The sequence below is a fragment of the Anopheles ziemanni genome, chromosome 2 (genome assembly GCF_943734765.1).
Source record: "Anopheles ziemanni chromosome 2, idAnoZiCoDA_A2_x.2, whole genome shotgun sequence".
Lineage (NCBI taxonomy): Eukaryota > Metazoa > Arthropoda > Insecta > Diptera > Culicidae > Anopheles > Anopheles ziemanni.
Window position 1 is genome coordinate 39,992,449 of NC_080705.1, and position 15,865 is coordinate 40,008,313.

Below are 15,865 nucleotides of genomic sequence, written 5' to 3' on the forward strand. Positions count from 1 at the left end.
TTTTATGTTTTAATGGATTCTCCTTCTCTTTATCGTTTAAGGACATACTTCAGAACGGAGCGTTTACGAAAACAATGAGCCAATCCTACATTATGATGCAGTGCCGACCGCCTAAACGCTGTGGAACATCAACCCCGCGATCGTCCAACCCCCCTTCCACCCTAACACTCCAGCATCAACGATAACAACGGAAAAAAGCCGCAGATGCTGCCGGAGCACTTGACTAATCTATGATTAATCCATGCACTAATCCGAACGCTTCACGGCGGATCGAAAGCATACATTTGTCAGGCGTTGCAATGCGGCAAGTACGGTACGGCGTAGCCCCTTCCCCCAACAACCACCCTACCATCCACCCATCATTCGCCCTCTCTTTCTGGTTCCAGTTTGCGATGAAACGGGAGAAATGTGTTCCAAGAAATGGAAGATAAATTTGTTTTGCCACCCCAACACTGAGCCATCGGAGACGGGCGGTGCACGGAAGCGGCAAGACGGACGACAACCGGCTCGTGGCCGGAAAAAGGCCCACCGCAGTCGCGCAGCAGTCCGTTATATTCCTATCAAAACTGCGCCAAACTGCTAACATGTCTGTTCCGATAAGCCGGGTAGGGGGGCCGGGGGTAAAAAGAGCGATAGAAAAAGGTGAAAAAACGGAAATCCTTCAATACGTACAACGACGGAGCGCAAACGAAAAAAAACACAAGGAGGAAAAGCAGCGAAAACAGCTGGCCACGAGCTGATGATGTCCACACCGACGGCGGTGGCAAACAAGACATAGCCGAAAATTTGCCCGCACACAACTCAATGGGACGATGCTGCCTGGTACGAGCGGCCGAGTCGCCTGGCGTTAGTCGTCGAATGTCCTCTTTCCGTGGCCATTGCGATGCTGCTTTCCTGTTTTATTTTTCTCCCTGCCCCCTTTCAAACCCCGCTGGGAACGAGAAGCAGAGAGCTCAATAATCCGCAAACGGAAGAAAATTGCCACAAAGTAGCGGTTCGGTGGTGGCCGCGAACAACGCTTTCCACCTCCATACCCGGACCTCAACGGAACGTGGCAGGAATGCACACACCAAAAAAAAAATAACACTGCTGGATGAAGAGATACATCGCACCACATCACAACACACACACACACACACAGCGAAGGTAACACACAAAAAAGAAGGCACGGAAATGAAAGAAATGGTTCGCAATAAATTTTCGAAGATTTTCCTCGCTACATAAACCCCGAAAAATCCGGCGGCCAGGACTCGCCAGCCACGCCAACCACACAGCCCGGGCGGGCGATTCCCGGTAACCCGACCGGGTACCATCAGGTGGGAAATAGGGAAATTATAAAGCGAAAAATGGGATGAGGGGGGCAACCCGGGGGCGGAGAAGCAGGTGGTTTTAAATAAGATTAATCCTTATCTTTCGGCTTCACACATTGACCGGCCACACGATGGTCAACGTATGGCGAGACGGCGATGCGATTTTCTAATTTTTCTTTTCACTTTTCCCTTCCCACCATTGGGAACTGAATGTGTGTGTGTTTGTGTATGTGTGTTTGAAAGACACTCATTCATCCGCAAAACCCTTGAAATCCTCATTAGCCTTCCTACTTCGCTCGGAAACGGAACGGCCCTGTTCCGTGTGTGTGTGTGTATGTTTCGAAGGGGAAAAGGACACAAAGGGATGGACAAAAAAAAATGAACAACTGAGACCATTTATCTTCAGCTCGTAGTATCAGTGATCCAAACACACGCATCGGATTCAGAACCGAAAGCGACATTTAAAAGTAAGCTTTCGGGAAGTTCGTTTGCTCATTTTTTTTCGGTTTTTGAGTCAATGTTGTGTTGCTGCGACGGCACGGATTGTGTCATAAATCTACCAGCAGTGTGAAAAGACGGTCCTCTAAGCTAACCGCAGATGGTATCGTGGTACGTGAAGAAGTTATATTTAATGATCAGTTGAGACTTACCTGAAGTGGCAGGACGTGACACGGAGCAGGATGGCTCAGTTTCGTTGAATTGTCTGTAAAAAAAATATGATATAAAGAGAGTAAAGATTAGTTTTTCATCAAAAAGTTGTCAAACAGTTGTAAACGTTTCCATTGTGACACACATTTGATTTTGGTATGCCTTAGCACTTTAGCTGGAGCTTTGACTTTATCTTTTTCTTTTGGTAATTTGCAGAAAAAAACTCTGTTTTTCATCTAAAGCTATTCAAATCATATATGTATTGATAATGCTCAACAATGAATGGGAAGGAACTGCTAATGAATCATGTAGCATATGCTGACTTGCTTATATTTCAACACTTTTGTTGCCACATTGAGAGAGTACAATTAACAGTTGTTGAAAATGTCTTGTATCAATCAGCCGTAATTTTGTTCTTATGTCAATTTGTATAGTTTTTTTTTCTGTTTAGCCGCCATTAAATTAAATTTAGAAGATGTACGCTAATATACGCACCAGTTTGTTTTACTACAACAGCGTAAAAAAGCGGCGCCAAAAAAAATTAAGAATCAGACGGTCTGATAACCAATATGAATCAGTTTTTTGTTTTTCAGTTAGTCATCGAATTATCAACCTTGTACTAGAATGTTTAATTGAGAAGCTGGCAAAAATAGTCCCACACAAGACAAGTGTTTTAATACAGGCATGGCTAACGCTTCAAATATCCCTCCAGTCTGTAGATATAATAGCGCGGCCTATGCATACGGTTCAAGTTTACGTTTACGGCTGTTTACATTTGCTTTGAGCACAATTATTTGCCTCAAGGAGTATACATTAAATAATTTAATATTATAGCAAGTTAAGGGGTTTGGGAGAGAAAACGGAAAGGGGAAAAATTGTAGTCAAGTAGACCGCTTACAGCATTGAAGGCGGTTCGCGATGAACAAGGACTGGGAGGTCGAGTGTCGCTGCTGAATGGTGTGTAATCTAAGCTAGTGATAACGCGAAGGGTAGCTGGGCATGGACATTTACAAAACGTACCTGCGCTGCACATATACGAACAATAGGACTGAACCACTGTTAATATAATCAATATCTTTATGAAATGACAGATGAGTAGCATAAGATCTTTAGTTGTCCGTGATGTCAGTTTGTAATCATTTGTAAAAAAAAAGATGCTCAGGGAAAAAATTTGTTTTGCAAAAATAGATAAAATGTTTGAGGCTTATTTAATTAAATTTGAATAATTGAGATTAAGTTTTTTCATATAATGCACTTCAGTCTGCTTATGTAAACTTCTCCTTAGCATTATGTTATTTGGAGTATGACTTTCTTATGGGAATTGTACTCTACACTAAGCATTCACAGTCAGCCATACCATAGTATGCCTTGTTATACTGGAAATGACTGATATAATGATAGTGCTTACCCCAAGAAACAATACGTAAAATGAAAATAAAAAGAAAAATAAAAATAAAACACAGCAAATGAAAAGATGGAAATGATTCCTAGCTAATTTATAAGAGGTAATATAATACAATAAAAACTTTAAAAAAATGTGAAACATGATTCATCGTTAAGTTCAAAGTCCAGTAATAAGAATCCAATTTTATGAACCCAACCAACGCTACGTTTAGGCCCGCGATATCAACTGAGTTTGACATCACTGCTTTAGATGCATTGGTCACGATGCTTATGTTTGTTATGTGCTAACATATTTTAATTTCGAACCGTGCACTTAGCTGTCCAGCAATTGTGTTTTTGTCTTAAAAGTGCGTGAATTACAGAGTATTGAACTTTGAGGGCAAATACTGATAGGCATATCGTGTACTCAAAACGTTTAGACGCTAATCGAAGAAAACGTTAAGACAGTCCAGAATACCCCGAGAACACGAAATCAAAAGGTCAAAGTTCGATCGCAAACAGCGATCGCGAGCGATCATAGGGATCACGGCCTGGTTTTCATAAATGATTAATACTGAGCCACGTTATTTCCCAGGGAATTCCCCACGTCCTGAAGCTCAGTTATCGCTTAGCGAAACCCTCCGGTCTGTAGAGATAACTGAGTGGTCAATGCCTACAGTTCCCATTGAGCATTCGCGGAGGTAAGACATAAAATTCATCGTTGTTCAACCAATCTAGAGCTGTGTTCTGTTAAAACATCAAGTAAAGCGGCGTTGAAAAGCAACATAATGCGATCAATTCTTTTGGTTGTGTTTTTGTGCTCAATATACCAAACGCATGGAGCAATACAGTGTGGAAAACGTAACATATCAACCCATCTGGACAATACCCAAGCATACGAAAACAATTGGCCATGGCATGCAGCCATTTACCGTAAGAAAGAAGGATCGTTTAAATTAGCATGTGTGGGATCAATTATTAACTCCAACTCGATCATAACGAGTGAGTATTATTTATTGATGGCATCCTCGCTTCAACTGTTGTTAATCCTTTCACTCTAAAACTTCTAGCGGCACATTGTCTTCAGGATGAAAACGGTCTGATGTCAACAGACAGGGTTTCTGTACATGTGGGACGCACTGATTTAAACCAAACCAGTGATCGCGTTCATATCCACACCGTGTCCGAGCTTATCGTTCATCCGAACTACCATCGCTATGCTTTGCCGAACGACGTTGCGCTGATTAAATTGGCCAAGAACATCACGATGATGGATCACATTCAACCGGTGTGCCTATGGAGTGTAGACAAAGGCCTTACGCAGGATTGGGCTCTAGAAAACAGAGGAATTTTGGCGGGATTTGGTACAACGGAACTTGCCGTTTTATCGAACCATCTTCGAGAGGTGGATGTACGGATCGTCGACTTACGGACGTGTATTGAGAGTGATCGGGAGATATACGGAAAGCATTTGACTCGAAATATGCTCTGCGGTAAAGCCAATGTTTGTGTGGGTGATGCTGGTGCAGGGGTAATGTTAGTAAAAGACGGTATTTGGTACATCCGAGGCGTATTATTGTTTGTATCAAGCATCGATGGACATTTGTGCGATAATTCAAAGTACGCCGTGTTTACAGATGTGCCAAGATATCACGATTGGATTTCTCAATCGGTCGACTTGACCTATGTAAAGTAAATAAATCTCTTATTGCACTAAGATAATTCTCGTCGTCACGTCAGAAATCGATACAAGTTTTCGGAATATGCAGTAACTCAACAAAGTTCAAGAGTTTGAATTACCTGACGCACATTTTCCTTGAATCAGTCATCCGAAATGGTATTCTTATTTGATCGAAAGAAAGATTGCGAAAGGCTTGATTTCACCAGGTTTAGGACATTGAATTATGGACTTTTTAAGTTGCCCCACTTTCATTTATGCCATAGAAAGTGTGCCGTGTTTTCAAATTGTTTAAGCACGCAATGATTCCAATGATAAGTGAAGAAAAGTATTAAACACACAGCAAAATCTAAATTCACTCAGTGAAGCGATCAAGCGACGCGATCTTTAGGATGCTTGCATAGCATATATGTTATATGATACCAAGAAATTTATTTCTATTATAGAATCGACATTGTTGGTACATTATTGAAGGCAAACTTCTAGGTGAATTGTATCCCGAATTAGATGTCACTTTTTTCCCTATTTGGAGGTGTAGTTTGCAATGGTTTTATTATTCTTGCGTTTTGGTTGCGCTGAACGAAATGCTATCAAAACACGAAACCCCGTTTAAAAAGTAACATTTTCACTGATTTATGTATTCCAATAAATTAGTGTAATCCAAGCAACTTTGTTATATTTTCTATTTTCGAAAATGCAGAAAATTTTCAAATTGTAAATTTGAAAAAAAGGGTTAGTAGAACAAAGCTATATCAAGCTAAATCAAGGTTACTTAAAAAGCTGTACCAGCCGACCAAGGTGTCCATAACAAAGATACCAACCAAGGTTCCTTGAACAAAGCTTTACGGCTTCTGAAATATCAAAATATTCACACTAGGTGGCGCTCATAAAATTGCAATTTGCCGGCAGGTCGAGCCAGTGCAAATGCACAAAGAGATTTAAAAAGTTCTCGCAACAGAGGGCGTTGGAGTACGCGTATCGTCGAAAGCTTTTGCCAGAGAGCTTTGAACAAAATTTCAAATTCTCTATGAACTATCACAGGCTTCACGTTGAAATGTTAAATTCAACTAGGTGTTCAATATTGTTTTATAAAAGATAAAATTCAAAAAAAAATTAAGTCTTCACAATTGCCGTCTTTAAAAGCTGCTCAATTGAAGCAGTCAAGTAACATGAAGCAGTACAAGAACAGAAAATCTACCTTCCATGATGGAATATCCTGGATGCAGCATTAAATTACTCAAGCAACTGCTAATCACGTTGGATGATGTTGTCCACTCGAGAAACGGGCAGTATTTCAGCTTACCGCTCGATAAACGTTCCCGCTGAAGTGTTGTGTTATCGAAAACTCATTACAACCCGCCCAAAATAACAGCTTCAGATTATCCGTAAATTACAAACGAATACATGCGCCGGCTGCCGGGGATGGTCGGGCATCGCTGGCGAGGCTGGCACTTCTGCCGCAACTTGAACTTCTGTACACACCCCATTAATTATAACTATTGATTAATTCGTCCCCTTATCTCGTTTGCAGGGATGATAAACCAGTGTGGCGCTTCGGGACGGTCAGGTTGGGCTAGCTCGCAGCTGCCTAAACCCCACCGAACTTCAATTATGGCGCCGGGATAGGAATGTCAGCCGAGCGGACGACGGAACGAGTAATAAACGTCCTTCCAGGTTCAGAACTTAGGTCGGTGCTAGCGAAGCCACAGGACATGTTTACAGTTGCCCATCGCCTGGGAAAAGGATGAAACAAACCATGCCCCAACCAGCCGTGCAAGGGTTCCCCCCCGTTTTTCCGCCACAACATCATCATCCTATTCTTTCCAATGTGTCTCTCCGCCAGGAGGGAACTCCGCTTCGGAAAAGTGACAAACACGCACACACGATACCGGGCCAGCTGTCGATGAACGATGATAAATTTGTAATTAATTGATGAAAAATGGCATCATCATCAGCCGCCTGCGAGTGTGTGTGTGTGTGTGTGTATGTGTATGTCGCGACGGAGAAGCGACCGAACGCTTACCCATCATCACACCGTGCAGCAACTCTCGGAGGAAAAATGGCCCGATGGAAAGTATTGTTTTGTCCTTCGATCTGGCCAGAGCCATTTTCCACCACCACCACCACCCCTTGCTCGCGCACGCTGGAGCTTTTGTTTGTGTGTTGTAACTTTCCCGTCGGCGCCACCCGCGCCATCATCATCGCCCGGCGAGGACGTCGTTCAGCGCCGGAAGAAAGATGATACTAATTTACCCGTCATAAGCAGACCACGGGTCGGGTGCCCGGAAAGGCACACAGGACCTGGCGGGCGAGCGTAACAGATGGGAGCAAAAATGAAATAGAACTTACGCGGAGAGCACAACAAAAAATGCAAACAGACACACGCCGGAAAAACTTGACGACTAGCTTCAACATGTAAGGACGCACCGATGGAGTTTCTAGTGGCTCAACAAACACTTCTAAATGGTAACTTGAATTTTGTCAACAATAGCACATCAAAAACTTTAGTGATTTATGAGTGTATAAATTAACTGCCTTGCAAATTAATATGTCGCTAATTGCGGAGAACTCATTTTAATTTTATCAAATTGCATTAAATTTCGTTTTCCCATACAGACTAGAACTTATGAAGAGAATTAATAGTTTTCTTTTAATTGAATAAGGACCCTCGATTGGAATTTTTAAAATGTTTTTAAATAAAATATACGTACTCTAGTATAATGGTTGTTTGAAAATTCAATGTATCATGTTTTACGCGTTTGTTTCACGTTTCATTCGCATAAACCATAAACTGATTAACAACTAAATCATGAAACTTTCCTCCGTTTCGTTTGGTACATTTGTCATACTTTATCTGATTCTAATTTGCCAATGATGGGAGAAGTTTTCTATTCACATTGCAAACACTTTCGTTCACAGTGTACAACATCGCGAAAGATAAAATTAAGTTATAAACAAAGGGGTTTCATTAAACTCTCCTTGCCTTCAGTTTACACCCTTCGAAACGGTTAGCTTAAAAGAGATGAAACCAAACGATTGATGAAATGAATTTACTGATGGGAATTAATAATGGTGTATTATTGCGCACGCCTTTCATATACGAGTCAATTAAATTTTTCTTTAAATCATTTCAATAACTAAGAAACAGCGGCTATTTTAATAGATTATCAGGTATTCCGAATATATAAGCATTACACTGTTAAAACAAAATTCAACAACCGGTTTAATATTACCCATTGGTAAATGTCTATTTCAATTGTTGGACATATGAAAAAAATAGTTACTAGTATTTAATTACATGGTTTTTGTCTACATCCTGGGGTAATATGCACCCCTGAGGCAAAACACACCATTCCCAATTTCTTATGAAAAATGCGTTTTGAGCACGAAAATAGTAGACACTCTGCAAGAGTGAACTAAACTATGGTTACCCTGTCTCAATACGTTACGTTGTTTCTATACATTGACATGAGTTCTGTTATTTAGAATCAGAGCTTCAAAACTGCATGTTATAATCTAGGTAACTAAGGAGATTTAATCGTACTCTAATTAAAAATATGTTCAACAATGAAAGGGATATAATGCACCTGCATTAGTTTGTAAACAAACTAAAACGAATTTTTAGCATTCAAGATAAAGATGTTTAATATAAGCATTGTGCGTTTAATAAAAGCCGTGAATTTAATTTACTTCCTGTCAAATCGTAAAATTTTTTAACTGATCCAAATTTATTTATTTGAGAAGGAGTGCATTTTGCCTCACACTTATTTTTTAAAAACAACAAATAATCACACCGCCCGGTGTCATGGAATATAGCAAAAGTTATGAAATTTTCTTAGTTCATGCAATGGTATTTTTTCCGCTTTATGTAACCCTCACTTTAGTTTTGAATAAATAAAAAAATAACCAATGCAGAGGATATAAGTATTACTTCTTCAGATTTGTTTAACTAACAAGAAGAGATTGTAAAATAATAAAAAACATCACAGGTAAACATGTAAACTCAAAATGCCAGAAAAAATATTAAATGCACGATTTGACACAGACAACCTTTGTCCAAATATGCAAACGAACATGTGCCACCGTGCAAACGAGCCAAGGATAGTGGCCAAGGGTCTCGCGGAGAATTCTCATCATGAATTTCATTCCATGGGAGACGCAACATTTAATCCACTCCACTTCCTGCTATGCGGCTCCTTCAACGATTCTGGTTTGGCGTTCCCTCCCCCAAAGGATCAGCGCGGAACGCACATCAGTTCCATCGTTTACAGTTCACTCGCTGGCTGCTTTTCGGAGGGACAACATAACGAACACACACATGCATACACCGGGCCCTCGCGAAGTGGCAGAAGGATGAAAAAGGCACCGAGGGAGTTGAAAAATAGCCGTGAACGAAAACATCTCCACCTATCATCATCATCATCACCCAACACAACAAGGAACGGCCGAAACGGGGGAGATTTGGATGATCGTTGCCTCCGTGGAGTCCTTGCTGGGCATCCCGACGAAATATACCAGCTTGCCGACGCCCCCAAAATGCTTCTTTTTTGAGGCCAACAGATTTGTATTCTTTATAGTTTCTGACGTGCGCCTTTCGTCGGTCGCACTCCTGGGTCCACAAATGATCTCTCCCAGCATTACTCTCACCCACTGGCTTTCCCCCCCCCCCCCCCCCCCCCCCCTGATGTGGACTGAAAAGATGAGGAAAAACTGCATAATGGGGAAAACATGTACAACAATCCAGCCGGTTCGCGAAACCGGGACCGCTAAGAAACGAGCAACCAGAATGAGCAGGATAAGGATGGCGGCGCTCGCGTCCGTCAACGAAATATGAAGGGGGCACGAACGAAAAAATAGAGAAGAGGAAGAAAAATGGGAGGAAATTCCAGGAGACCTACGAGGGCTGCACCGGACGGACGGATTGCGGAACGTCACGGAAAGATGACGAGCGCCGGTTTGCATTAAAACTTATCGCAATTGTTTAGAGAAGAATGTGGCACGATAAAAGGTGAATATGGAAAATAAAGCCCTGCCAGCCCATGATGGGTAGGTGGTAGGGCTGTCGTCTGTCTTGAGCATACTTGTGCTTGGTTTGTTTTCGCGTCGCCCTTGCCTTGCGTTTAAGGGCGACGGAAGTAGCCTGCGAAGAGATGTGATGAGCAAATGGCCCAGTGTATGAATGAATGCAAAACATTCTTCACCCTTACCATTGTCAGTACACTGCTCATCATTTTAATTGTACATGCAGTCGAAGAAAGGGAACATGAATCCTTCGGCAAAAACAAAGATAGCTCTTGAATACGAGTGAATAAACTATGGCTGGTGGATGTGCAAAACGGAAGCGGTGCAAGGACTCTTGAATGAAACTTTGTGCGTTGTTGATTTTGCAATAAAGAGGGAGGCTTTAAGAGACACTGATAGTATTTCAGCATACATGGACTACAGAATAAAAAAAAACTTATGGTGAGTAACCTTTCTTCCAAAGGCTTTTAAATGTTGGAGTCCTAATAATGGTGTCAAACATGAGTTTTAAATTTTTAAACGATATCCATGACAATTTTCCAAACAAACAAACGAAACAATATTTGATTGAATGAACGAACTTCGATTCGTTCGAAAAACCTTCGATTGCAGATTCGAAAATTCAAATTAAAATAAATCTAACCTGTATAGTCAGATTTTATAACTTCTCGATTTCGCAGAGTTTTTGAGAAAATTTCCCACACAGTCTTCTAGAAGGGTAAGATTGAAATTTTGAAACAAATTGCACTTTTGGAAATTAGCACTTTTAGGGGTAAATTTTTTTCATATATGGTTTGTTTTGGGCAGAATTTTTAAATATTCATTTTTAATAAATATCAAGAAGATTACTTTGTACTTTAACAGAAACGTAAACCACTCTATAACAATTTCGTAAACAAACAAACAAATATCAAACCTTGAAAAGGTATAAAAAAATAGAAAAATTAAAAGTAAATAAAATATTATTCTAAATGAAAATAAAGTGATGGATCATGATGCTTACGACTGATCTTCAAATTGGTGAAAATATTGACCATCTCTAGCCATATGTTTTCAATTATTAAATCTATTATACTGCTTGATGGTAAACACAAAACTCACCTACAACATTGGTGTTAAGACAAAAATTCGGCAACGCTTCAATATCCCAACGTGGGCGACAAATCTGATGAAAGTAAAAACGTGACGTTTCCTGAGACAAAGGAAATTAATTACATGTCTGAATAAACAGCAATTAATTTCCAAAAAGCCATCTGCATCAGCAAAACAACACGCTAAGGTGAGCTCAAGTCCCGAGCCATCCCACATAAGGACTCGAAAACCGTGGGCTGCATTGGACACGAGCAAAACAAAAATGATAAGTTGACATTGTTATCAAGAGTTTCGAGACGATCCACATTCATTCTCAGTTTCCAGGATGTGGAGCGGAATCTCAAGAACAAGAAATCCTGCCAGCGAGCGGCGGGAAATTAGAAATAAAGAAATTGCTCTCATCAATCGTCTCGTTTGTCGGGTTTTTATTTTACCCGCGTTCAAGACGCGAGAAGACGAAATACTCCAGTGCCCTATTTTATCGTGTTTTGTCTTATTTCGCTTTGCTACACGGTACGTACCGAATACGCCTCCGTCCGCAAAAACCACCTAGATCCAATTTAAATTAATCGTTCCGGTTTAAAGCAATTCCGGCAGCAGACGAGCTGAAGCGATTGCTTATTGCCAGCAAACCGGGTTCGGCGTCGGTTTTCACTGTTTCTGCTGTGGCACTAATGCGAGCCGTTCTCGCTACTGCAAATTTTACCAATGCATCGAGTGCATCGTGTGGTAGGGCCAATGGAACGGGCTCCGTAAGGTACAGGGTGCCGACGCATACCCTCTAAGGCAGCGATTCTCAAGCGGTGTGTCAATGCTTTTGTTAAAACAAAATGTTCTTTTTGTTTTGCTTTTGGTGCACTTTGATATGGTTTTTATGCCCGATTGTTGCTCTCTAACAAGGAAAATCGCAGAAAAACTAGCTAATCAAAAAAAATACTATTTCTCTTTTCGAGAAAAGTCAACAGATGGTGATCAAGATTTCTATTTCTATATATTTAACAAATTTGAAAATTAAAATATGTATAAAAATAAATTATTCAATTAATTCTACAGATTCTAAGAGGGATGTGCGACGATCAATATAAATTGAACCAGTTTAAAACAGTATTAACTGTCATTTTATATTTATTTATTGGATTATTTTGTTTGCATTATCGTGATATATTGAAATAGCTGTTTGCAAGCTACTATAGTTTTGCACGTAATATGTAGAACTGTAAAAGCAGGAGGGGAGTAAGTATAGCGCCGTATTGCTACATTTTAAATTAATACGCTTATTTATTTATTTATTTGTACATTAAAAATGTTTAGCCTGCTGAAAGTTGAACAACAAAAAAATAGTAGGTTAATTACCAAGACGCGCAGACAAGAGCAATAACGGGGTTTGAATAAAATAACATTACAATAATCAACCAATCAAAATACTCAAAATGTTTGTTAAAATAACACTACCTGGCATCGTTAGAATGACAAAAGGGTCGTTAGAACTCATTACATTGTACTTGGTTTTGTATCTGTCTTTGTTGTTTACTTACTTATTTATTTAGTTGTTTATGTATTTATTAATACATAGTAAACAATCAATGGTAACAAAAGGCAATTTTTCGCAACATGATTTACAAATATGATAAACAATCACCGATATCAGGAACTTACAAGGCAAGCTGAAACATTTTACTGTTTATTTATAGCTTTGTATTTGAAATTTCGGTTTTGATGAATCATTTTTCAATTATTTTTTTTTTCTTTTTTTTGTGCGGAAAAGGAATGTGAGGAGGTTACCTAGATATTCCTTTTCTTTTCCCTTACCTTCCCTTATAAAACTAAACAATATTCTCGGGAGGTGTTGAGAATCGCTGCTCTCCAGGACGAGACAGGCAACAAGCGACCCTGCTCGTGCCGGGGAAAGCCACTAAATAGAAGGTCGGTGGTGCATGCCAGGAGGCCAGCGTGAAAGAAATAAATTTTCTAATTTGCTGAATGTGCATTTCGAAATCTCACCTTCGCAGCTAAAGCGAGAGTGTGTGCGAGAGCGAGCAGAAAGAAAATTAGAACCGAACCGGTGCCCGGAAAGCGGGTCTTCACTAATTGGGGAGGTGGCATTCTCTAATGGAAAAGCAGCAAAAACCAAACGTGCACACAGACACAAACACACACACACAGGCAAGAAAGGAGAATAGGTTCAAGCAACAAAAACAACAACACAAAAGCCATCCAAATACGCTCTCGCAGGACATAGCAACAGGGCGCGTGTGGGCCAGAGGTTGCAGCATGGGACTCGAATGTCAGGACACTCTCTCCCGTCCTCCCGTCGCCACACGGGGCACCGTTTCCGTCGTCGGTGCACTTCCGGGCGGTCATCAGCATTCCGGAAACCGACCCGGATTCCAATTCCCCGTCTCCGCCGCAGCCGTCACGAAGCCTTTCGCAACAATGACGACGAACGCAAATGCAAAAAAGGTGGCACACGGTTTGCTGAAGTGTGCCAAAGAAAGTTCGGACCTTTAGTTCGGTAGTGCAATGGGGCGACAGGACCAACCGCTCTCGCACACACAAACCCCGATCCATAATGCACACAATGAACTGGACCGCACTCCATGTTTAATCCCGCTGCAAAACACCGAACTTCTCTGCCGAGTGGTTTTCTTGCGATGTTGCAAAGATCGGGTGATATTTCGGGTCCGCTCCAGGAGAACGACGAATTTATTTGTTTTCCAACCGGCGCACAGATCCAGCCGTCCTGCGGTCGATCCGCCATCTTGCGGTACCATCTTGAGTCAGTCAGACCGACCGAGAGATAATTCTCGAGAGGCGAAACGACGAGCGTGCAGTTGCTGGCAGCCATCGGATCAGATCCCGGGCATCCGAAAATCTGTTTTGGGCTCCCCTTTCCCATCCCTTTCGTCAAATCGTCGTCGTTAACGAATAGTGCTCCGGGGAGTATGCATTCTGGGCAAACCATTTTGGAAGTTGGAAACTTGTCAACGAGGACGAGATCTACGAGATGCTCGCAATACACTTACCGCTTTGCCCTCGTGTGCCCATCGAGCTGCTCTTGACGGCAAACTCGCAATGCTTTACTCTCTGAAACGTCCTCCGCCTGCACAAGAAACACGGACGAAACGGACCGAGCTGCCCTGGGCTTTCATATAATAAAATGAACTTTTCGAATCGATAACGTTTGCATAGATTGTAAAGTGCATTAAAAACGGCACACAATCATCGGTGCACGTCGGCAAAATTCGTACCGTGCTCTCGTCGCATTTGGCACAACGAATCCCTCTTCCATGTGTTATTCTACCCAAGCGAGCTGCCATCAACCGACATTGCTACCGGAAAAGGAATTGAGCTCTCCCTGTTTCGCAATCAACAACGATACACGCTTTGTCCGATCACATAATTTAGCAAAACGCACAACAGCATTATGTACATGCCAATGGGCTCGGCCTTTGTCAATCGCTGAAATCATAATTATTACGTCACATAATGATAAGTGGGATTATAAATGAGGCGTTGAATGTCGATTAGAGAATTCGATTCCAGGCGGGTTGTGGTTGGCCTCGGTGGTGGGAGTTCACGCACGCAAAACAATTATCGCACCAGTCGTGATGATGATGCTGGTTATGATCCCGTTAATGATGTGTTTCGCCTCCGACTGCGAAGGATCTTGGAGACCATTTGGAGCGCTCAAGTTTGGGAGTGTGTGCACAAACGCACATTCGATAGCAATCAAATTTAATTTTATGCAATCGATTTGACTTTATTCATTATTTGATTTTTTTTTTTTGCGGATTTGTAAGCTAGATGGTCACAGCCATGCATGTGGGAGTGTTATTGTAAAATGCTTAGTAATATCCTATTTTGTATCATGTTGCTAGGACCGCTCGTGATAAACTTCCCACTTTTGCCGTTTCTCGATAAACTAACCAAATTAATTTTAATATAAAGTGTATTCCATGTACAGGAAGAAACTTTGATAGTGTTTTAAATCAAAAAATAGTTTTTCAATATATTTCTTAAAGGTTGTACGATCATTGGTAACAATATTCAGTTGACTATTTTTCCTAATTATATTAAATATATTAGTTGCCAGTTTTAGTAATTAAATTACACAAACCGTACCAAAAAATTCGCTGAAGCCTAACAATTATGTCTAGAAAATTACTTAGAAGTTCTATAGCAATCGCTTGGAAGGATCATTAACAATACTTCTTAGCTATCTGTAAAATGTTCAATATTCTTTTCCACAGTTCTATTATACAGAAACTACCGAATAATTGTGTGTCTTTTTTTGTACATTTGACCTATTATATTTAAACATTAAGTGCATACTTTATAATTGTATGAAGAGACGAACCTTGTAACTTCCTACCGACGGGGGAGCGAGAGAGAGATTACAAATGGTTTCCCACGAGAAAACGGAGCTACTGATAGAGCGAGTACAACTAACTGATAACGATAAGAAAACTTGCTCTAAACAGCTAAGCTAACAACTTTATCATGTGAACACGCATCAAAACATATTCTCGGCCTCGATCGCCACTTGTCACAACAATAAAAACCTATAAAATATGAAAGATAGATTCAAGTTGGTAATCAGAACAACATGATAACTTAAATAGTAATAAGAATCTATAGAAGTAAAACAGCAACAAGAAAATTGGGGAAATATAAAGCAGTGTAAATTTATATCTCAAAATATTAAATTTTATCCACACGATTAAGTCAAACA

The 15,865-nt window shown here is 40.7% G+C and overlaps 1 protein-coding gene across 1 annotated transcript; it reads left to right on the forward strand.

Moving 5' to 3' along the window:
• Window positions 1–4,443: 4,443 nt before the first annotated feature.
• On the forward strand, window positions 4,444–5,037 carry LOC131293554 (chymotrypsin-like protease CTRL-1). The gene has a single exon (XM_058321630.1). It carries the CDS (start codon window positions 4,444–4,446, stop codon window positions 5,035–5,037), a length of 594 nt encoding a protein of 197 aa, XP_058177613.1.
• The last annotated feature ends 10,828 nt before the right edge of the window (window positions 5,038–15,865 follow it).